The 22,429-nt window shown below is 40.0% G+C and overlaps 1 protein-coding gene across 1 annotated transcript in view; it reads right to left on the bottom strand.

The window, feature by feature from the left end:
• The window catches only part of PIAS1 (protein inhibitor of activated STAT 1), a gene marked incomplete at its 5' end in the record, with an annotated part of 53,687 nt that extends 39,669 nt beyond the window's left edge, over nt 1–14,018 (bottom strand). The window contains 2 exon segments of the mRNA XM_079317743.1: nt 13,892–13,978; nt 13,980–14,018. Coding sequence (XP_079173869.1) covers nt 13,892–13,978; nt 13,980–14,018 — 126 coding nt within the window.
• Nucleotides 14,019–22,429: the final 8,411 nt, after the last annotated feature.

Here is a 22,429-nt window from a genome sequence, read left to right as displayed (position 1 = left end):
CAGTTAAATTTTAGGAAGTTCAGTGATGCTATTTCATATCTAAAAACCAATTAATTCCCAAATTCAGTTAAATTTTAGGAAGCTCAGTGATGCTATTTCATATCTAAACACAAATAATCCCCCAAATTCAGTTAAATTTTAGGGACACCAATAATTCCCCAAATTCAGTTAAATTTTAGGAAGCTCAGTGATGCTATTTCATATCTAAACACAAATAATTCCCCAAATTCAGTTAAATTTTAGGGACACCAATAATTCCCCAAATTCAGTTAAATTTTAGGAAGCTCAGTGATGCTATTTCATATCTAAACACAAATAATTCCCCAAATTCAGTTAAATTTTAGGGACACCAATAATTCCCCAAATTCAGTTAAAATTTAGGAAGTTCAGTGATGCTATTTCATATCTAAAAACCAATAAATTCCCAAATTCAGTTAAATTTTAGGGACACCAATAATTCCCCAAATTCAGTTAAATTTTAGGGACACCAATAATTCCCAAATTCAGTTAAATTTTAGGGACACCAATAATTCCCCAAATTCAGTTAAATTTTAGGGACACCAATAACTCCCCAAATTCAGTTAAATTTTAGGGACACCAATAACTCCCCAAATTCAGTTACATTTTAGGAAGCTCAGTGCTGCTGATTCTCACCAATAAATTGAAATTTCAGCCTGTAAATTCCAGCCAGAGCTCTCTGATTTCCCTTCCCTCAGCGATTTAAATAAATAAAATATCCACTTGAAATCCACAATTAACACAAAATCCAATCCCAGTGATGTCACTGAGTTCTTTGGGATGTCTGTCACTGGCATTTCCAAAATCCCACGGTGATAAAAGTTCCAAAACTCAGTGATGAGTGAGTGACAGGATTTTGGAAAAGCAGAGAAGCAGCTCCAGCCCATTAAAAAAGCAGAATTTGGAATTTTTAACTCAATCCCCACTGTGCTTTTGGCAGATGCTTGGGGTTATTTTGGAGATGGGAAATACCTAAAATTGGGATTAGTGCATTTTTAGATTTCCATTCCAGCCCTTTTTCCTACAGGTCTTTTAACTGGGAGGGAGATGCAGCCAAATTGGGAACCCCAAAATTCAATGTTTGACCATTGAACCCCAAAATTCAGTGTTTGACCTCTGAACCCCAAATTCAGTATTTGAATAAAGAATGAGGAGATCCAGCCAAATTCTGTAACCACAGCCCCAAAATTCAGTGTTTGATCATTGAACCCCAAAATTCAATGTTTGATCTCTGAACCCCAAAATTCAGTGTTTGACCATTGATCCCCAAATTCAGTGTTTGACCTCTGAACCCCAAATTCTGTATTTGAATAAAGAATGAGGAGATCCAGCCAAATTCTGTAACCACAGCCCCAAAATTCAGTGTTTGAATAAAGAATAAAGAGATCCAGCCAAATTCTGTAACCACAGCCCCAAAATTCAGTGTTTGACCTCTGATCCCTGTGAGGTTTTTGTGAGATCCAGCCAAACTGGGAGATCACACACCCCAAAATTCAGTGTTTAACCTTTGTGGGGTTTTTGTGAGATCCAGCCAAACTGGGAGATCACACACCCCAAAATTCAGTGTTTAATCTTTGTGGGGTTTGGTGAGATCCAGCCAAACTGGGAGATCACACACCCCAAAATTCAGTGTTTAATCTTTGTGGGGTTTGGTGAGATCCAGCCAAACTGGGAGATCACACACCCCAAAATTCAGTGTTTAACCATGAATCCCACGGGGTTTTTTGTGACATCCAACCCAACTGTGTGACCAACACACCCCAAAATTCAGTTTTTGCCCCTGATTTTTCTGTCTGGTGCCAATGATGCCCCAACCACACCAGGCAGAGCTGCTGGGACAGGGATTTGCTCCAGCTGGGAGAGATTTATTTTAGGAAAAGCCTGCCAAGATTTAAGTCATGTCTAAACCAGGTTTGATTTAAAGCAAGTCCCATTTGATCTTAATCCATAAAGAAAGTTTTACCAGCCCCAGGAGAATTTCCCTGCTAGGTGAAGGATATTATTACTTTTGCTATTAAATAAGGTTGCTGACACAGTGGTAATCTCCATTTTCTTGGAGACTCCAGGTTTTTATTTCTTTTTTTTTTTTAAAACTTAATTGTCCCTGGTGTTTTTTTCTTTTTGCAGCTGGGAATTCTGTGCTGGAATGATTTCCATGCCAAGTCAAGGCAGAAATTCCAGTTTAGGAAATCCTGGATCTGACACAGGAGCCTCTCAGCAAACACACCTGAGGCTGAGAGTGAAGACAATTATTTGGGAGAGGGTCACTGCCAGAAATTGAGTTTTTATTAAGAATATTCCTCACCAAAGCCTTGCTGGCTGACAGAAGAGCCTCAACCAGATGTGCAAAAAAAAATTCCTAAACCCAAAATCCCCTCAGAATCACAAAGCTTTAAAACTTCTAATCAAAATAAAACAACTGTCAGAGCATTTAGGAATAATCTGAAATGCTGTTTGTATTAAAAAATTGATTTCCCCTCCTTCAGCCATCTAAATAAAATTAAACACCCACTTCAGAATGCACAATGAAGACAAAATAAGCAGATAAAAGCTCTGCTCACTTCCTAAATATCTCAAATACCTGCAAGAAGCACAGGAAGGGAAAGCTGGAGAAGAATGCACCTGGAATTTCATGAATGCACACACACACCAAGAGAAATATTCCTTTTTTTTTTTAATTTGCTTGTAAAACTTTGTAAATCTTTCCTGCATCATTACTTGGCTGGTGTTTGTCAACTCCAACTCGATTAAAACTAATTATTGTCACCAGAAATGCAGATTTTTTCCTCCAAGATTTGAAAAGAAAATCTTCTTTCTTTACCTTGCAAAGTGAAAAATTAGTTACCCACTTCAACTTTGCTATTAATTAACTCCAAATGAGATAACACTTCAAGATATGAGATTATCACTCAAATACATCCAAATTATCCCCTTTTTTCTCCTCATTTGTCCCATTTTCTAGGATGCAGCACAGAGACAGACAACAGCATCCCTGACTATTATTCTGGTATCTCAAGAAGGTTTAATTAAGAATCATATTAAATTTGGATGCTGAATTGCAAAGTGCTGAACAGCAGGGTGAAGGCAGGACATAATTGAATTTCATTTCCCTGAAAAGTAACCAATGGCTCTGTTAATACCCCCAGAGAGGGAAAATTGCAAAACTGGAGTTTTGCAATTCACAACTCACACTGCAAAAGGGGAAAAAAAATCATGAAAAACCAAAATGGAACATGGCAAAATATTCACGTTTTCTTTTGGAATTTGAGGTAAAATTCCTTCCAATAAATGAATTTCCAAGGTTTGTCAATCATCAAAGATGATCTTGATCCATCCCATAGGGTGTGTGGTTGGGATTTTAGCTGGAATACACTAACAGTTCCAAAATGTCTTAAAATGGGGGAGAAAAAAGGAAAAGGGAAAAGGGGGAAAAGGAAAAAGAAGGGAAAAAAACAAACAAAAAAAAAAAGAGATAAAACATCAGGTCTGGGAAATTATAATTTATCACTAAAAGATTCTCCCCTGCTCCTCTCTAATTCAGCAAAAATAAAAATTCATCACTCCCAACAATTAGCCAGAATTGTGATCACAGAAATTGAGCACGAGTTCCCACTGTGAAAATCAACTGAGAACAAAAATTCCACCAAGCAATCAACCTGGGATCTGCATGGAAAAAGCCAAAAAAGCCAAGAAAAAGGAGGAAAAGAAGGAGGAAAAGAAGGAGGAAAAGAAGGAGGAGAAAAAGAAGGAGAAAAAGAAGGAGGAAAAGAAGGAGGAAAAGAAGGAGGAAAAGAAGGAGGAGAAAAAGAAGGAGGAGGAAAAGAAGAAGGAGAAAAAGAGGAAAAAGAAGAAGGAGAAAAAGAAGGAGGAGAAAAAGAAGGAGGAGAAAAAGAAGGAGAAAAAGAAGAAGGAGAAAAAGAAGAAGGAGAAAAAGAAGGAGGAGAAAAAGAGGAAAGAGGAAAAGAAGGAGAAAAAGAAGGAGGAGAAAAAGAAGGAGAATAAAAAGGAAAAAGAAAAGAACAATTCCACATTTCTGTATTTCCTGAGCTCTGCACAGCAATGATGTCAGGCAGCCAAAGTACACAGCTTTTATTTATTTTTTTTTTTTTAAGCAGTCATATGGCAATAAGTCATCAAGATTAATTAAAAGCTTGAAGCATCCTGAGAAATTGCCTTTTTCTATTCTGTTTTTATGATATTTAAATAAAGGATTTCAGCCTCTGAAATGTTTTTCTAGTGTATTAGTGATGAATTATATTGTTAAATTAGAATAATTACTGTCCTTTTCTGTTTTATTCACATCTACCTGTGAATCCACTCTTCACAGAATTGCAACTTATTTATTTATTAGATGGTATAGAATTGGTATTTATATCCCATATTGATAAAGATTAAAGTGCCAAAATATATTTTATAATTGGAGAAATTAGGAAAAATTCAAATGATGTGAATCCAAGCCCAGGTGAAAATCCTGGATCCCACTGAAAAACCTCCTGTTCTCATAGAAATACAATTTATTTATTTATTATATGGTAAAAAAATGTATTTATATCCCATATTAGCACAGATTAAAGTGCTAAAATACATTTTGTACTTGGAGAAATCAGGAAAAAATAAAGTTATATGAAGACCTGAATTCAAACCCAGGTGAAAATCCTGGCAAGAAGAAATTCAGCTGCCATGAAAAACTCAAAACTCCTCCCAGAATTGCAAGGCAGAGCAGAAATTCAATTTTTTCACAAGGCAGGAAAAATACAGAAAAAAATTTAAAAAAAAGAGAAGAATGGCTCAGGAAACAGATCTTCCTGCTTTTCTCCAGTGAGAAAAAGAAAAATGTTTTGAATTAAATGAATTTTAAGCAAGGTCTGAACTCCTGGCAAACCCACAGTCCACCCTCAAAATCTGAAATATTCCATCCTGCCCATGCCAGAAAAGTGCATTTTTCTGTGCATTACTGGTGTTACCTATAGGCTCAAGCATGCAGTGAGTTGGAAATTCTATATATTCAATATTTTCCTGGCCCACAGCAGAGCATTTAGGAATATTTTCCCAGCACTCTGGCACAGCTAAGGACATTTGTTTGGTGGGAAAATTGAGATTTTATTCCCCCAAGCCATCACCTCATCCTCCAGACACTTTTATTTTTTACAATCAGATTGATTGTAAAAATTTAATTGTTTTATTTATTCTCACAATGAGCCCTGCATAGAAAAAAACCTCCCTGATGGAATGAGGGGTTTTTTTTTTAAAAATCAAGTTTCAGCCACACCTTGGATTTCAAATAAATGAAAATCACTGCAAGAAAATTCCAACAGGATCCTTGAGAATAAATCAGGATCCAAGATTTGCTCTGAGAGCAAAATTCAATTTATTTTTTGATTCAAATATTCCTCATTTTTTCAAGCTCCAACCATGAGAATAAACCAGAATCCAAAGAGCTGCCTAAGAAAACCCCCAGAGCTCTGGGGTGAATTTTGGCACTGCTGAGCTCCAGATAAACACAAATCAAAGCACAAAGTGAGAAATTAATGATGGGGAAGGGTGCAAAGAGTAAATAAAATAATTATTCTGAATAATAGAAATTCCTGCTTCAGCCAAAGCTCCAAGTATGGGTGGGTGTGGTGGTCTCATCATTAAAAATGTATTAAATAATTGTAAAAAATATGAGAAGTGGAAATGTTCAGAGGATGGCAAAGTCCAGTGTGATTTAACTAATAAAGAAATAAAAGTTTTCAACCTAAAAATAGAGGAAGCTGTGATCCAATCTAGAAAAACAAGAGCAGCACACAGAGATGGACAGGGATGAGCTGCTTGTCCTCCTCCATCCCAACATCCATGGATGGAACCAGGCTCAGAAAAAAACCCAAAAAAAACCCCAAAAAAACCACCAGCAGGTGGAGAAATCCCTCCCAAAACACTGGGAATAAAATCAGGTTATAAAGAAAAAAGAGAGCAGAAAATAGATTTATTATGGCTGATGCCCACTGGATCCAGCTGGGGAATATTGCAGGGAGGGGATTTCTCCCATTTTGCTGGAATTTTTCCCCATTTTCTCATTTCTAGAAGCTGCAGGCTGGATGGACCCTTGTTCTGAACCATCACAGCCACTTTTCCATTTCTAAAAATCAGCTCTAACACATTTATTTTTAGCCATTTCCTCTGAAACCCAAGTGACACCGTCGAGGGCCTCCAATAAAAATGTCACTGCAGAACACAAAGAGTCAAATTTTAACAGCAGACAGATAAAATTAGGAATGAGCTGAATAAAAACCTGGGTGAACACCCTTTAGAAAAATATTATTTTAAATTCTTGTCATTTAAACCAATAATAGTTCTGATATTTGGGGAAAAAAAAATAATAATAAAAAAAAATTGAAGCCCTGCCATGGAGTGTTAAATCAACACAGAATCTACCAAAAAAAAAAAAGAATTTTGTTTCTGTCCCACCTTCCTCATCCTGAGCTCTCTGCATTTCTGAAAATCCCCACCAATGCTTGGACAGCTCCAAAGGATTTTATTTTTGCACCAGGGAAAGGAGATGCAACATCTGCACAGCACTGAGATCATTTTGTCAAGGGAATCTCTAGAAAGATGAGGAATTAATATATCAAAAACATTCTCATCCACACAACTTTTTACAGCATTTTCCTGCAGTTCAGATGAAGAGATTTTACCTGAATCAAACCAGCCCTATTGAATTTGGCTTCTGCTTTAAATAAAAAATAAAAAATACAGAATAGGGAGCTGCACCTAAGCTAAACTCTGCTTGTTATTTTCATCCTGCATTCTATTTTGCACTCTGATAATTTTTCAGTTTAAGATGCCAATTTTTCCAGTTGAGTATCTTGGAAAAATCCAGCTTAGAAAAGCCAGGCTTTAAGTTGTGCCCAGCACAAATTTCTGAGATCATTTATCACGTGTTTGCACACTCCACTGACTGTGGCAACAAAAGATTCAACTTCAGGTCTGGCAAAAAGGAAAAAGGAGACTGAGCTCAGTTTTTTACATGTTTTACAACCATGGGAAAAGGAGAAAATGGGAGAGTTTGGTGTCTCAGTTTTCAAACTGGACAATAATTTCATGGTGCAGAGCTCTGTCACCTTCTCTGAAGGTTCAATGCTTATGAAATTTCAATTTTTGGAAGGAATTTCCACTGCTATCAGTGGACAGTTTCTTTTGCAGACTGAAGATTTCCATGAGCAGAAACCCTCAGGAATAAAAACTCCTTAAGAATGATATCATGGCATGGAATCACCTGTCCAAAAATTCCCAAAAATTCTCTGTCAAAGATGTGAGAATGACCTGGCAGGATGTTTTGGGAGAGAAGGTTCTGGAATAAACTCCTGGAAATCTTCCAGAGTGTCCAGGAGGTCACCAAGGAAACAACCAGGAGCTTCCCACTGAAGCTGAAGGAGGAGGTGAGGATGGAGATTTAAAAAAACAAAATTAACTGTTTTTTTTTTTTTACCATGAAAACAGTGAAGGCAAAGAAGAAGCTGCTCACAGAGGAGGTTTCACAAATGTTCTGATCCTGCCTGGGATGGAGATTCCTCACAGCCCCAAGCTGTGCTCAGGATCAGGGGGTGAGAAAGTGTCCAAGTGAGACAAACCCCCTGAAAAAACCAACAGGAGAATCCTGCTGGAGTCTGGTTTAAAGAATTCAACGTGATAATTCATATCAGGGCAGCAAAGTGGCAAAAATCAACCAACACAAAAGGGAATAAAGGGATTTATCAGGTTTTTCCCATTCTTCCCTAGCCCTGGTATCCAATCTCCAGAGCTGAAGGGACACAACAGACCAGCAGAGACACCCTCAATCCCAAAATGAAAACAAGATGAAAAACTGCTGATCAATACAGCTGCAACAGGAGCCAAAAAGGGAGAAGAAATTTGGAGAAAAGCACATAGAGGACAATAATTCCCTGGTCAAAGAGGGAAGAGGAAAGGTTTGGAGCACAGCAGAGAGGACAATAATTCCATGTTTAAAAAGGGAAAAGAGAAATTTTGGAGCCCCAGCACAGAAGGACAATAATTCCCTGTTGAAAAAGGGAGAAGGAAAGGTTTGGAGCAGAGCACAGGGAGGACAATAATCCAATAATTCCCTGCTCCAAGAAGGAGAAGGAAAGGTTTGGAACACAGCACAAAAGGACAATAATTCCCTGTCCAAAGAAAGAAAAGGAAAAGTTTGGAGCAGAGCACAAGGAGGACAATAATTCAATAATTCCCTGCTCCAAGAGGGAGAAGGAAAGGTTTGGAGCAGAACACAAGGAAGACAATAATCAAATAATTCCCTGTCCAAAGAGGGAGAAGGAAAGGTTTGGAGCAGAGCACAGGGAGGACAATAATTCCCTCTTCACCTGGTTCCATGGGGCTCTGCCTGCCACTGAAAATCTGCAAGACCAGAATAAAACTCCATATCCTGGCCCCATCCTCAGCTCCACATATTCTCAAAGCTTTAACACCTTCCAGTTTCCCTTGTAGCCCCCAAGGTTTAATTCACTTTGAAACAGCCCCATTTTATGGCAGTGACTATGTTAGAAATGGCTTTGATAGCACTGAGTAAAATGACAGAAATAAGCATTTTTGTGAGCTCCTTTCTCCTCCTCATCCCCCTCCCTAGTAAAAAGATTCTCTTTTTAAGAAAGGCATTTGTTTGCATGAACAGATTGCTACTGAAGGTACTGTTGTGTGCAATTCCTGCATCATGAAATCCAATCAGCTCCACTGGAAAAAGCCCAAACCAACACTCTCAGCACTTACTGGTCTGCACAATCAATACCTGAGCTTCACCAAAATCCACATTTTCCCCCCTTTTCACAAATTTTTCTTTGTGATTCTTGCAGGCACAATTCTGTTCCTCAGAGGTGAAGGGGGTGGCACCACAGGCTGAGGCACACAAGGTTATTTACAGAGAAGTTTTTCACATAAAAGCCATGTTTGCATTCTTCCCTGAAATCTGGAGTTTTCAAAAGGCTTTTACTGCTTTTTATGGAGGGTGATAAAGTTGAGTTTTCCATTAGAAGGGCACATGTAAAGCAAAAGTTTCTACACTGGAAGCACAGCAGCAAAAGCAAACAGACATTTCTGACACAACTTCAGGTGAAATTCTTTCCTTGGAGCCAAAAATTAACCCTCTCCAAATGTTGATTCCAAAGCAACCAAGGGATTAATGCTTCAAATTCCAATTTTATTTCAGCAGAGCCCAATGCCACAGGGATGGAGAGCACCAGCTCAACTCATCCTAAGCTTTAGGATAAACAAGAATTCCAGGAGATGCTCTGAAAGGTCAGATCCCACCTCATCCTAAAATTTGGGACAAACAAGAATTCTAGGAGATGCTCTGAAAGGTCAGATCCCACCTCATCCTAAAATTTGGGACAAACAAGAATTCTAGGAGATGCTCCAGAGGGTCAGACCCCAAATCACTTCAAGCTTTAGGACAAACAAGGATTCCAAGAGATGCTCTGGAAGGTCAGACCCAAACTCATCCTAAACTTCAGGACAAACAAGAATTCCAGGAGATGTTCCAAAGGCTCAGACCCCAACTCATCCTAAACTTCAGGACAAAGAAGCATCCCAGGAGATGCTCCAGATGGTCAGACCCAAATAGGACAAAGAAGAATCCCAGGACATGTTCCAGAGGGTCAGACCCCAAATCACTCCAAGCTTTAGGACAAACAAGGATTCCAGGAGATGTTCCAAAGGCTCAGCCCCCAACTCACCCTAAACTAGGAGAAACCAGGATCCCAGAGATCCCCCCAGCCCTGTCCTTTCCCTGGAGCATCTCACAACAGTCACACTCCACTCTCAAGTGCCCCAAGCTCTGTTTTGGTTTTCTCTCTAATGGCACTGAGGAGAGAACTGATGAGAGGCTGATTTCCCTGAGAAGGGATTCCAGGAACTCCATCCCATCATGCCAAACCCATTAGTGACAAGTCTGCCCTCCCTGGGCTCTGCTGGATGCAGGGCAGGATAAAAACCCACAGCACTCAGAGGCTCCATCCCTATAAATAACTTTAATATCAGAGGTATCTGAGCTGCCCACACCCTGCTCCATGGGATGTTTTTAACTATTTGTCTTGATTCATGAATATTCTCACCAGTGGCCAGGCAGCCCTGAGCACTTCTCCTCATTATTCTCATTTTTTTCCTGCAATAAAGCCAAATAAGGTGCATCTCCCACCTGCTTCTAAGTGGAATTTCTAAATATCTTTATAACCAAAGGAAAAAATCACCTGTAAATCCATTAAAAGTAATGCTGGTGCTGGTATCTTCCTCCTCAAATGAATTTCACTTGCACAGAGCCACAGATCCCCCCAGGATGGAGCTTTATCCACAAGTACACTGGTACTGTATTTATGTTTATTGGCAATAAAAAAGGGTTCTGGAATGAGGCTTTGACAATTCAGCTGCCAATTCTGTCCCTCTGATATCTGCAACCCCACTGTGGATGACCAAAAGATCAAAAAAAAAAAAAAAAAAAGATACCCATCCCAAAATTCAGTTTAAAATACAATTCTGCTGACACACACCAAATTACAGCATGAATTAATGTAATCCAGGGGCTCAGATAACAATGAAAAGTGGATTCTATTTACTTTAATCTCAGCAACACACAACCTCAGCAACTTCTAAAAGGATTAAGCAGAAAGAGCTCCTAATGCAGAAGTGTCAAATTCGAATTGAACACTGAAACAGGTAGATTGTGGTTATTAAAGTTGGGATGCAATTCCACAGCTCCATCTGGCACTGTTATCCCTGGATTTCAGGCAGGGTTATTTCCCAACTGAGAATATTTCCAAAGTGGTTTGTTTTCCTCACCATTGTGTGGAAATGCTGTGATGAATTTTCATTCAAACTCTTGGCTCACTTTTTTTTTTTTTTTTCTTTTTTTTTTTTTTTTTAAGTATAAATTATGTCTAACAAGAAACACACCAGGGATCTCTTCAATCCCCAAAGGCACTTTCTTAAAAGGAGAGAGAACAAAGGAGAAAAACCTCCCAGCATGTGCTTTCTTAGGACAGTATCAAGAATGACAATACTTGAACATAAGCTTTTCTTTTTCATTCTTTGATCCGTGCTTAATTGAATTGATTATTGCAAACTGTGTAATGATTTCCAAAATGCTGGAGTGGAAGGGGAAGATCACAACAATCTAATAAGCAATTTGAAGAGATGTAAGAAATATTGAAGGAAAGATTTAATCACTCAAGTATACTCCTTCCAATTAGAAAGAGCTTTAAATAGCTTACCTTGAGATAAATTAAGAGTCTGGCTGCAATTAGACAGGAATAGTAATTAAGATGAGGAAAATTCAAATATGCCTCAGCCTATGGAGTGAGGGAGAACTCAGCAGAACAAACTTTCATTTCAGTAGCAGAAAGAGAAACACACTGCTTCAATTTATCCAAGTACCCAGGAATTCACTAACCTCACAAGGCTGGGATCTGCAAAGTTAAATTTGATCTTATCTGATTTTTTTTTTTTTTCCCCAACAGAACAAACAATCCCAAAAGGCTGAAACGCTTGTGGGGAAAAAAAAAAAAAAAATCCATTATGGGAAAGGCAATTTCATGATTCAAACCCCATGAAAAAATTGTGGCAAGTGAGACTGACCACTGTTCTTTTGGAGGGAGCAAGAATTTTAATTTTCCTTTGGCAATAGCACCCATCCTATCACATTCCCTAATTTCCACATGTGACACTCCCCAGGGTTCTGTGCACAGGAAGGCAACAAAGTTTTAGAAACTTCAGTGAAGTTTTTCTGACAAACTTTTTCTGGCCAATCCCTGCTCAAGTATCACAGTTGATTTTAGTTTTTAAAGGTCACTAAATGTGAAATCAAGCCCATTTGTTAATTAATCAGAAGAGAGCCATAAAAGGTTTTACCTAAGAAAATGAAAAATAATTAAAGCAATTCACTGGTCATTCTTCAAACAGCAGTCTTAATCACAAACCCTCTCTTAGCTACCTTTCAACTCCCAAAAAAAGGACTTAAAAGCACTTTTTTCTTCTGGGGATTTACTACTGATTTTAAAATTCCCAGTGTCCCCAAAACTTTCTAAGAGCCACATTTTTCTGAGGAGCTTCTGCAGCACCTGAAAACCTGGAGAGCTGCAGGGTGACAGCCACAAGCCCAAGCAGATTTTGTGTCCCCTCTCCTCTCAGAATGTCCTGAGGTCACCAAAATATAAATTTATTAAGTAATTAGTTTGTTTTTTTTAAGCAAACTGCCAAGCTGTCAATCCCAACTTTTCAGAGTCCCATCCTCCAGTCCCTACCTGCAAGTACCACTCATAAACTAAGCAGAAAACTGAAATTTAATAAATTTTGGCACTTCCCCTCCGCATCCCCGAGGCAGCAACAGCACTATAGAAAACAAACATTTTAAAAATTAAGATTTCTCTCTACTGGTTGTCAAAGAGTGATCAATGAAAGGGGTTTGAAATGACTTTATTCCCCATCTCCCATTTCTTTTAACTCCTTCTGAGTCAGTCTTGCTAATGAAGGCATCACACAAACCCGAGCTGGCTGCTGTGCACTAGTTACCAAAACACACTATTCCATTTGCCACGCTAAAATTAACAAAAAACTTCAGCCCTGCAATCGCTCCTTAACCCTTTGATCTCGTTCTGTGGGAAGCTGAGTTGGAAAAGAAAAAAAAAAAAAAAAAGGCTTAAGGACTGCACAGCTCAAACACAATATGGTATCAAAATATCGAATAAAACAAAGGCCAGGGGAGGGTTTAAAGGAGGATTTGAAGGGTCCTGACCCACACAAGTCAGAACACGCTCAGGATTTGATATTTCTTTACCTGCTGACAGCTCCTTAAGCATCTAAAAATGTAAGTGCACCATACTTTTGATACCCAGAAAACTGAGACCTACCAAACCTCGGGGGAAAACGAGAAAATATTTCCTTAGTCATCCTCGACATGTGTCGTAGTTCGTGTTACACATTTCACACGTTTTTCGCGTGTACACATTGAATATCCACCCGACTGGTGCCACTGCGGGAACTTTGAAGGAGGCAGGTGAGTGAAAATCCTACGAGCAAACTCGGAAAGTTTTTAACACCTTGCAGGGTGTGCAGGGCACGGTTTGCACCCACATCCCCAAAGTTCCAGGGGGGTTTTTCCTGGGATTTTTGGGCGGATGTCACCACTCTCTATCCTACGATTCTGTTCCTCAAAATCCCCGATGCTTTTGCGCGTTGGCGAATTCAAAGTTCCGCGTTCGGCAGAGCTGCCCCTCCCCACCTCCCCTGGGTGAGCGAGCAAAAAAAAAAAAAAAAAAACAACAAAAAAAAAGCAATAAAAATAACGCTCCAAAGGCAGCGAGCCCCGGGCCGGCTCGGAGCGCCCCGTTTCCATGCGATTCGCAGGATGACAGGGACCGCCGCCAGCTCAACGCCGCCGAACTCCTCCACATCTGCCTGTGACGTTCTTTATTTACCGGCGGGGCCGCGCTCCCCGCGCTGTCACCGCCGCTCTCTCCCCGCACCGGACACCCCGCAAACTTCGCGGGGAGCCGCGGCCGCGTCCCCCCGCCCCGCTGTCACCGCGCCCCGCGGGGGCTCCGCGGCCGCCGCCCCTCAGCCGCGGGGGCGCGGTGCGGCCCGAGCGGGCGGGCGCGGAGCGGAGCCGCCCGCGCTGCCCCGGCTGCCGGCGGGGCCGCCCGGCGGAGCGCGGCCGCCCGAGGGGGGGGGCGCCGAGGGGAGGCAGCTCCGCGCTCCGCGCCCGCCCCGCCCTTCACCCCGCGCTGCCGGCAGCGCTCCGCCGCGGCCGCGCCGGCGGCGCTCATCTCCCCGCGGGTCGCTCTCGCTCGGCCGCGGCCCCGGCGGCGCCGCGGGGGGACCCGGAGCTGCGCTTTACCTTTAGTTCCGCACTGTCCGCCATCTTGCGACTCTGCGCGCAGGCGCAGTGAACCCCGCCGGGACACCGCCCCCCCCCCCCGCCGCCCCGCCGCCCGCAGCGCGCAGCGTTTGAATCGCGGCGCCATTTTGTGGCTCCGGGCTCCGCCGCCGCTCCGAGCCCGTCCCGGGGCTGTGGCCCCACCGCGGCTCTCGCTGCCGTTCCCGGGGTTGTCCCGGGGTTGTCCCGGGGCTCTCCCTGCCGTTCCCGGGCCGCCCCGGGGCTCCCGTGGAAGTTTCGCCCAGCGCGGCCCCCGCGGCTCTGCCGGCCCCGTGAGGGGAGCGGGTCCCTGAGGGCGCCCCGACTCCTCTCAGCCTGGCGGATTCCTGCCGTCATAAATAAATGGATTCAAATCGGATTGTACAACTCGGCTTCCTGCTAATTAATCGGGTTTAAAACATTTAGGAGTGAGTCGGGATGGGGCCGGGGTGCCTCAGAGGGCGCTGGCGGAACCTCCCCTGCTGCTATGCGGGGAATTACAAGTTTTATTTCGGGGAAATTACAAGTGTTATTCTGAGAATTATAAATTTTATTGCCCTAGGATACTGTGTTCAGGAATCATAGTGATTTTCCTGGGTTTTCCCAGATGTTTCAGGAGTCCCAAACTCTGAAGTTGCAATCCGGATTTCCCTTTTTTTGTGCCAATTTTGAGGGAAATTTGTGTTCTTCCAACACCAAGGCAGGTAGTGAAAAGAAAAAATATCTACCAAAAATCTGCCTGGCAAGATGATGCCATCAAATATGAATTTGGATGGATTAAATATTAGTATTTATGTCACTATAGCTTTTTTTTCTACCTGTGTGTTATTCTATAAATACAAATCACCATGGCAATTTCTCTGCTTGGCCTTCACAGAATGGAACAAAGAAAACAAAATTTCCTACTTTGCCATAAAATCCATCATCCCACATTCAGAAAGTATTTCGATTATGGTCACTGAAAAACAAAATAAAGTTTTAATGGCTCAATTCCAGATTAAAACAAGGCGTGATAACCATGAGAGGTAATTACAGAATTAAAATATTTCACATTTGACTCACTGGGTTACCCAGCATTTAAAATTAGGTCATTTGTGTTAAGGGAAGAATGGGGAAAAGATGTCAAAGGTGTTTGAGGAACTTTTTGATATAAAAATGAGAATATTTATATGAAATCCTGAAGAATAAAAAACTCCAAGTAGGATGAGAATGGAATTGGATCAGCGTGTGTACAAAATCCTGGACAAAATTGTAGGAATTTGACCAAGTCAATTATACTTAACCTAGAAAATGAACATTTATCAATTGTATCTGTTAAATAAATATATTTGAGCATGGGAGTTATGTGCCATAATACATTTTTAGGGAAGTTACAGAAGAAGAAAATAAAATAAACGGGGGTAAGAGGCAGATTCTCAAATTATTTATTTGGATGTGGCCCAAAAGGGGGAAAGGTATTTTTTTTATGGTGAGGATATATAAGAAATCCTGATCTGTTGAGCAAAGCCAACACCTCCCATCTCATCCCAAATATTCCATTTCCAAGCATTTCCTGGCAGAAAATCGGGGGTAACTCTGTTCACACCATATGAAACACTCAGCAATTTGAGAATCCTGTGTGTAATTAGGATTTCTCTCCTGGTTTTGGGAAAGGGGGGCAGGGTGCTGGCTGAGATAACTAAAATAAAAAATCAAAGTCAGATGCCTCCAGCACGCCCACAGCTCCCAGAATTAGCCCGTCTATTTCCGTGGTCTGTGCATTAAATTTGGAATTATTAAATCCACGATCTAATGTCATCAATGAGTTCCTGTCAACTTTGGGAGAAGCTGGCTGAAAAGATCTGTGGAGACAAATCCTTGCTTTATTTCAGTTATTTTTAAATTTTTTTATTTATTTTTTTCCCTCTGAATGCTGCAGCTTTTCCTCTGCTTCTTCACTTCCTACCAAATTCAGTGGGATGTTCTTGAAGTGTTTTGCTAAATCATGGCAGAGCACTATCAAACTTGACACGTGGCCATAAAACACAGAATTCTCTCTCAAAACTTGCTGTAAAAAAACCCCAAAGAATGGCTTCAGCTGCATTAAAATCAGGAAGCAAACTAAAAAAAAAAAAAAAAAAGGGGGATACAAAAAATCAGATTTTAAATGATCCTGCCAGTGTTTTTTACAGATAAACCTCACCCAGGCTCTTCATTTTTTTTTTTTCCATTTGGGCTTTTTGATGATCATTCCCTTTTCAGAATGCAGAATATACTGGAGGAGGATGGAGAAGGAACTTAATGAGAAAAACAATCTGTGCTTCTATTTTTAGCCTATTATTTACATGTAGTGAAATCTTGTTCCTCTCTGCTCCCGAGGCTCAGATGATGGTTTATTGCCAAAAAAAAAAAAAAAAAAAAAAAAGCTTTTATCAACACACAGTCATTTCCAGAGGTGCTTTTATTTCCAAAATAAAAATACTGGGATGTAACTAGAGTGATGGGGACAGCAAAATAATCCTCCTGTTGTCCTATGATATTTATTATTATTATTATTATTATTAACCTCTGTGGGGAGAGAAAAGGAAAGCTCAACCCTTCAAAATTTCAATTCTCAATTTTCCAAAGTTACATTTCCCCCTTTTGGCTGTAGCACAGTAAAATGAATGACTTGAGAATCTGCCTCCTACCCCCATTTCTTTTATTTTCCTCTTCTGCAACTTCCCCAAAAATGCATCATGTCACGCAACTCACAATAATATTTTTAAAGCAGATTTTTTTTTTTTTCCTGTGAACATGTTGTTTTCATTAGCCTGAGTATCCAAGAATTTTCCCTCTTCGTCTAATAATCTAAATTTACTCTTTTTTAAAAGTAATATAAGGGAATTTCTGAGCCTGAATAAAACTGATTTAATGGTGAACTCTCAGTTACTATTTCATGATAGAAAACACAACCAGGCCTTTAAAATCCCTTTATTGCTGAGGTTAACAAAATGAAACCTGTGAAATACCCAAAAAGTGGAATATTTTAATGAAAATATTTTAATGAAAATCACTTGGTTGAACGAGAAAACAATGGGACATCTGATAAAATAAATCCTTTTTTTTTTTTTTTTTTTTGGCTTTATAACAACTCGTGTGCTGAGCAGGAAGTTGATGAGTGGCTGAGGCTGGGCTGGCACAAACATCTCCCCAAAATCCACATCCAAGAGCAATAGCAGAAAAAAATTATCATTTTCTCTTCCCAAACCAGGCCCAAACAAGGGCTGCTGCTTAGAAAATAAACTTTTTTTGCCTGAGTTATGCAAATTCCCAGAGGGAGGAGTTAAAAATCTGAATTTAGGCAGCATTTTGGGGTTGTTACCTGTTCAAAAGCCATGCAAATGAGTGGCTGTAATCGTTAATTAGGTGTAATTATGTTAATTATGCTGTGACACATCCCTCATTTCCCTGCTTCCTGTTTTTTTCCCTTCTCTGATATCCAGGGAAGTTTGCTGAGCTTGGGTTGGTTGTGCACAAACTTTCCCTCGCTGCAATTTCTGCAGAGTTTTACCAAAAATTGCATTTTTCACCTCGATTTGGGACTGCCCAGATTGTTCCCAGTTTGGAATGACAGAATTTCCAGATTGGAATGACAGAATTTCCAGATTGGAATGGCAGAATTCCCAGTTTGGAATGACAGAGTTCCCAGTTTGGAATGGCAGAATTCCCAGATTGGAATGGCAGAATTCCCAGTTTGGAATGACAGAATTCCCAGTTTGGAATGACAGAATTCCGAGTTTGGAATGGCAGAATTCCCAGATTGGAATGGCAGAATTCCCAGTTTGGAATGACAGAATTCCATCCCAGAAGGGAATGACAGGATTCCCAGTTTGGAATGACAGAATTCCCAGTTTGGAATGACAGAATTCCCAGTTTGGAATGACAGAATTCCCAATGACAGAATTCCCAGACTGGAATGACAGAATTGCAATCCCAATTTGGAATTACAGAATTCCATTCCAGGCTAGTATTACAAAATTCTGTCCCATCCTGGAATGACAGAATTCCCAGTTTAGAATGACAGAATTCCCAGTTTGGAATGACAGAATTCCCAGTTTGGAATGACAGGATTCTTGGAATTCCCTTATTGCCAGGCTGGAATGACAGAATTCCATCCCAGCAGGAAATGACAGGATTTCATCCCAGTTTGGAATGACAGAATTCCCAGTTTGGAATGACAGAATTCCCAGTTTGGAATGGCAGAATTCCCAACGTGGAATGACAGAATTTCCAGTTTGGAATGACAGAATTCCCAGTTTGGAATGACAGAATTCCCAACGTGGAATGACAGAATTCCCAGTTTGTAATGACAGAATTCCCAGTTTGGAATGACAGAATTCCCAGTTTGGAATTACAGAATTCCATCCCAGGTTGGAATGACAGAATTCCCAGTTTGGAATGACAGAATTCCCAGTTTGGAATGACAGAATTCCCAATGACAGAATTCCCAGTTTGGAATTACAGAATTCCCAGTTTGGAATGACAGAATTCCCAGTTTGGAATTACAGAATTCCATCCCAGGTTGGAATGACAGAATTCCCAGTTTGGAATGACAGAATTCCCAGTTTGGAATGGCAGAATTCCATCCCAGCAGGAAATGACAGAATTCCCAATCTGGAATGACAGAATTCCCAATCTGGAATGATAGAATTCCATCCCAGTTTGGAATTACAGAATTCCCAGATTGGAATGACAGAATTCCCAGTTTGGAATGACAGAATTCCCAGTTTGGAATGACAGAATTCTCAGTTTGGAATGACAGAATTCCCAGTTTGGAATGACAGAATTCCCAATGACAGAATTCCCAGTTTGGAATGACAGAATTCCCAGTTTGGAATGGCAGAATTCCCAGTTTGGAATGACAGAATTCCCAATGACAGAATTCCCAGTTTGGAATGACAGAATTCCCAGTTTGGAATGGCAGAATTCCCAGTTTGGAATGACAGAATTCCATCCCAGTTTAGAATGACAGAATTCCCAGTTTGGAATGACAGAATTCCCAGTTTGCAATAACAGAATTCCATTGTCCAGAAAATAAAGAAATAAAAATAATTAACATTTTCCAGAACTTGGAGAGTGCATCCATGAATTCCCCCATCACACAGCGCATGGAAAACACGGATATTTTCATTTAATCTGAATTTATGACAATTTTTCACCAGGAGTGATCCAGAAAAGGCCTTTTCCAATTGAATTCTCATTCCTGCCCTGGAATTCCCAATATAAACCAGACATGGAATTCCTATGGAGTAGATTTTGCTCCAAAATTCCAAATTTTTTGCCTAAAAACCAGAATAAACTCAGGATAAAGCAGCCCTGAGATGGGCTGAGCTGATTTTTTTCCTTATATGTATAATAATATTTATAATAATATTTATAATAATATTTATAATAATATTTATAATAGTGTTTATAATAATATTTATAGTATTTAGATTTTTTTTGTATGTATTTATTTATACTTATAATATTTAAATATATTTCTATATATTTCAGGTATGCATTTATATACATACTTATATACTTATATATTTATATATTATATTTATATATATTTAAATGTCTATGTCAGGTATACATTGATATATTTATATTTTATATTTTATATTTATATTTAAATATATTTAGATGTCTATTTTAGGTATACATTGATATATTTATATATTTCTATATTTATATTTATATATTTTACATTTATATTTTTATATATTTAGATGTATTTTAGGTATACATTTTTATATATTTATATATTTATATTTTACATTTCTATTTTTATATAATTTAGATACATTTTACGTATACATTTATATATTTCTATTGTTATATTTTACATTCATATTTTTATATATTTAGATACACTTTAGGTATACATTCATATATATATATTTATAATTTATGTTCCTTTCAAATACATAATTTTCCCACTATTTAAAAAAAAAAATAATTCCAATTTAATCATCTTTTAATTAAGAATTCCGAGATTCTGACTCAGCATCTCATTATTTCCTCTTGCACATCAAAAATCCTGAAAATTCCTGGATTTGGGAGAATTTAATTTCCTTCACCTCAGATCTTCACTGTGCTTCATCTCAGAAAATATTCCCATTTTAATCACCTTTTAAATAAAAATTTTTGAGGCACAAAGAGCTTTTTGTTCACAACTCTGATTCAAAGACACAAATCTTCTTTTATTTTTGTTTTATTTTATTTTATTTTATTTTATTTTATTTGTTTTATTTTATTTTATTTTACTTTATTATTTTATTTTTTTTTATTTTATTTTTTTCTTTTTTTTTCTTTTCTTTATTTTATTTTATTTTCCTTCATTTTATTTTTTATTATTTTATTTTATTTTATTTATTTTATTTTATTTTATTTTATTTTATTTTATTTTATTTTATTTATCATAGTTTTCCAGATTCCAAAGCAAAACCCTGACCCCAGGAGAGAAAAATGGGATTTTGAAAATGAAATTATCCCAATTCCTCTGAGCATCCTGCTGCTCTGAACGAGAGAAAAACCACCAAAAATTAGAAATTTTCTTATTAAAATCCCAATTTTCTGGGATTTGTGGGAAAAGCTGCTGTTTTTGTGAGGAATATTCTGAATTTTCAGCCTCCCCACAAAAAGGGTTTTGCTCCCCTGGAACCCCAAACATTTCTGAGGAAAAGATGAATTTAATTCCCCTTGGGACACCCAAAATTCCTCCTGGGACACCCAAAATTCCTTTTAGGATGCCCAAAATTCCTCCTGGGACACCCAAAATTCCTTTTGGGACACCCAAAATTCCTCCTGGGACGCCCAAAATTCCTCCTGGGACACCCAAAATTCCTTCTGGGACACCCCAAAATTCCTCCTGGGACACCCAAAATTCCTTTTGGGACACCCCAAAATTCCTCCTGGAACACCCCAAAATTCCTCCTGGGACACCCAAAATTCCTTTTGGGACACCCAAAATTCTTCCTGGGACACCCAAAATTCCTTTTGGGACACCCAAAATTCCTCCTGGGACGCCCAAAATTCCTCCTGGGACACCAAAAATTCTACTTGGGACACCCAAAATTCCTCCTGGGACACCCAAAATTCCTTCTGGGATGCCCAAAATTCTTCCTGGGACACCCAAAACACCTGTGGAACACCAAAATTTCTTTCTGGGACACCCAAAATTTCTCTTGGGACACCCAAAATCCCCCTTGGGACACCAAAAATTCCTTTAGGGACACCCCAAATCCCTCCTGGACACCCCAAATTCCTCCTGGGACACCCAAAATCCCTCCTGGACACCCCAAATTCCTCCTGGGACACCCAAAATCCCCCTTGGGACACCAAAAATTCCTTTTGGGACACCCAAAACAACTCCTCGGACACCCAAAATTCCTCCTAGAAACTCAAAATTCCTTCTGGGATACCCAAAGTGTCTCTTGTTCCACCCAAAATTCCTCCTGGACACCCAAAATCCCCCTTGGGACACCCAAAATTCCCCTTGGGACACCCAAAACAACTTTTGGGACACCCAAAATGACCCTATGATACCCAAAATTCCTCTTGGGACACCCCAAATCCCTCCTGGACACCCAAAATTCCTCCTGGGACACCCAAAATGCCTCTTAGGATACCCAACATGCCTCCAAAACACCTGTGGGACACCCAAAATTCTTCCTGGGACACCCAAAATTCCCCTTGGGACATTCAAAATTCCTACTGGGACACCAAAACAGCACCTGGGACACTCAAAATGCCTCCTAGAAACCCAAAATTCCTCCTGGGACACCCAAAATTCCTCCTTGGGACACCCCAAATCCCTCCTGGGACACCCGAAATTCCTTTTGGGACAACCAAAATCCCCTTTGGGACACCCCAAAATCCCTCCTGGACACCCCAAATTCCTCCTGGGACACCCCAAATCCCTCCTAGGACACCCAAAACTCCTCCTGGGACACTCCAAATCCCTCCTGGACACCCCAAATCCCCCCTGGGACATCCAAAATTCCTTTTGGGACACCCCAAATCCCTCCTGGACACCCCAAATTCCTCCTAGGACACCCCAAATCTCCTCCTGGACACCCCAAATCCCTCCTGGGACATCCAAAATTCCTTTTGGGACACCCCAAATCCCTCCTGGACACCCGAAATCTCCTCCTGGACACCCCAAATTCCTCCTGGGACACCCAAAATTCCTTTTAGGATGCCCAAAATCCCTCCTGGACACCCCAAATCCCCCCAGGCTGTTTTGGGGCAGGGCCAGGGGTGGCGCTGGGGGGGATTTCAGGTCCCTCCATCCCAAAATTTCAGGATAATTTTGGTTTTAACCTGCCCAGCATCATCTGAGGCTCAGGCAGAGCCACCCCCCGAGTGACAGAAATAAATCATCCACCACTCGTAACACACCTAAAAAAAGAAAAAGAAAAAGAACATTTAAAAATAATAATTAAAAAAAATTAAAATTCCAGGCAGAAACGGGATGATAAAATTTCCTGCAGAGCCTCTGCCAGGTGGGAA

Source organism: Erithacus rubecula, assembly GCF_903797595.1.
Source record: "Erithacus rubecula genome assembly, chromosome: 14".
Lineage (NCBI taxonomy): Eukaryota > Metazoa > Chordata > Aves > Passeriformes > Muscicapidae > Erithacus > Erithacus rubecula.
Note: the sequence above shows the minus strand (reverse complement) of the source record. Positions and strands in the feature narration are given on the sequence as shown.